The sequence below is a fragment of the Penicillium arizonense genome, assembly GCF_001773325.1.
Source record: "Penicillium arizonense strain CBS 141311 chromosome Unknown PENARI_contig150, whole genome shotgun sequence".
In the NCBI taxonomy this organism is placed as follows: Eukaryota; Fungi; Ascomycota; class Eurotiomycetes; order Eurotiales; family Aspergillaceae; genus Penicillium; species Penicillium arizonense.
Window position 1 is genome coordinate 1 of NW_019173427.1, and position 1,509 is coordinate 1,509.

At 46.5% G+C, this 1,509-nt stretch overlaps 1 protein-coding gene across 1 annotated transcript; it reads left to right on the forward strand.

Annotated features, from left to right (window-relative positions):
- Nucleotides 1–391: 391 nt before the first annotated feature.
- On the forward strand, nucleotides 392–1,087 carry PENARI_c150G03501 (uncharacterized protein; the record flags this gene model as incomplete). The annotated part of the gene is made up of 3 exons (XM_022638021.1): nucleotides 392–441; nucleotides 698–703; nucleotides 796–1,087. The coding sequence occupies 3 exons, from the start codon at nucleotides 392–394 to the stop codon at nucleotides 1,085–1,087; spliced, it is 348 nt and encodes a 115-aa protein (XP_022482123.1).
- Nucleotides 1,088–1,509: the final 422 nt, after the last annotated feature.

Below are 1,509 nucleotides of genomic sequence, written 5' to 3' on the forward strand. Positions count from 1 at the left end.
CTGTACAGTAATATTCGAAATCAGATTTACCTCTATTCTCTCTCTTACTCTCTCCCAGCGCCCCACCAGAAACCAACTATACCAGATTAGGCAGTCTTTCCGCCCGCCTCGCAACTACTGAAGTACCTTCGATGAGTCATAATATATTACGGAAAATTGCCACCGAGGACAGCGAGCAACAAACCCCGATTCACTTTTAACAAAAAAAAATTGAAAAATCTCATCACAGCCTGGATTGGTGGAATATGAATCAAAATCAATTCAATCCAATCATTCTGTCGCCTGAAGAGTTCAGGGAACGCGTTCATCGTCCAGCAAAAAGAGGAAAGACCAGCTGCCAACCGTGTCGGGGACGCAAGGTGAAATGTGATGGAACACAACCATGTGCAACATGCCAGAAGAGAGGTCATACGGACCTATGCTCCTATGGTGCTTCACTTCGTGAGTGGAGACCAGCAGAACAAAGTTACGAAACCACTAGAGAGGGAAGGACGACTCCATTCTTGGGGGATGACTCGATCCCTGCCTTCGTGGAATCTGAAAATCTTGAAAATAAAGATCAGTCAAATGGGGGTAGCTCTGTGAATGAATGCTTCCTACCTATGCTCGGACTCAGATCTGCAGTGGCTTCTCCATACCCTTTCATGCCTCCATTGTCATCCAATCCCTGGGAAGAATTGACTAATGACCGGGATAGTGTAAAGTAAGTTCGCAGGTTTCGATTCTATGTCTAGGATGTGTTAGGGATAAACAAATAGAGAAGCACGGTGGCAGATACTGATCTTTATTCGCTAGATTCTTCCAATGCTATCGACAACAGGCGCATCCATACATGCCGGACGTTCTTGGAATTGATGAGTTCGAGCGCGAGCTGTGTACTTTTCTTGAGGAGCCAACGAGAGACATGCAAAGTGGTTTCAGGACGGGAAAGCCCTTTGATTGGCTTGGTCTCCTATTCGCGATTTTGGCCTTTGGTGTGCAGGTCTCCGATCTTAGCTACAAGGAGCGCATCCGGCTCTCGCAAGCTTTCAGTAAGCCCCACAGGATCCGGATGAATGGTTTCCGTCCTACCATTGCTCACCCGTGAATAGCCGAGTATTCATTTCAATTTCTTCGCCAGGCCAATTTCCTACTTAAGCCAACAAGAACTTGTGTCCAAACATTCTTGATACTTGGAAACGTATTACGGAATGATTGCAAACCAGAAGCGGCTTGGATATTACTAGGAACAACCGTAAGGTTGGCCCAGAGTATTGGACTCCATAGAGAAAATTGTGACGAGCACACGACGCCCCCTTCTCATAACATGAAACGGAATCTCTGGTAGGCGCCGGAAAATCCCAGACGGGATGTTACCTCTTACACCTTTCCCAGGTTATCCGTTATATGGCAAGATACCATCCTTTCACTATGTTTCGACCGACCACCTGCTACCCTCCCAGCTCTACTGGTTGCACCGGAAGATAAGGTTTTATCCTACAAAGAAGCGATGTATCACCTCAACTATTG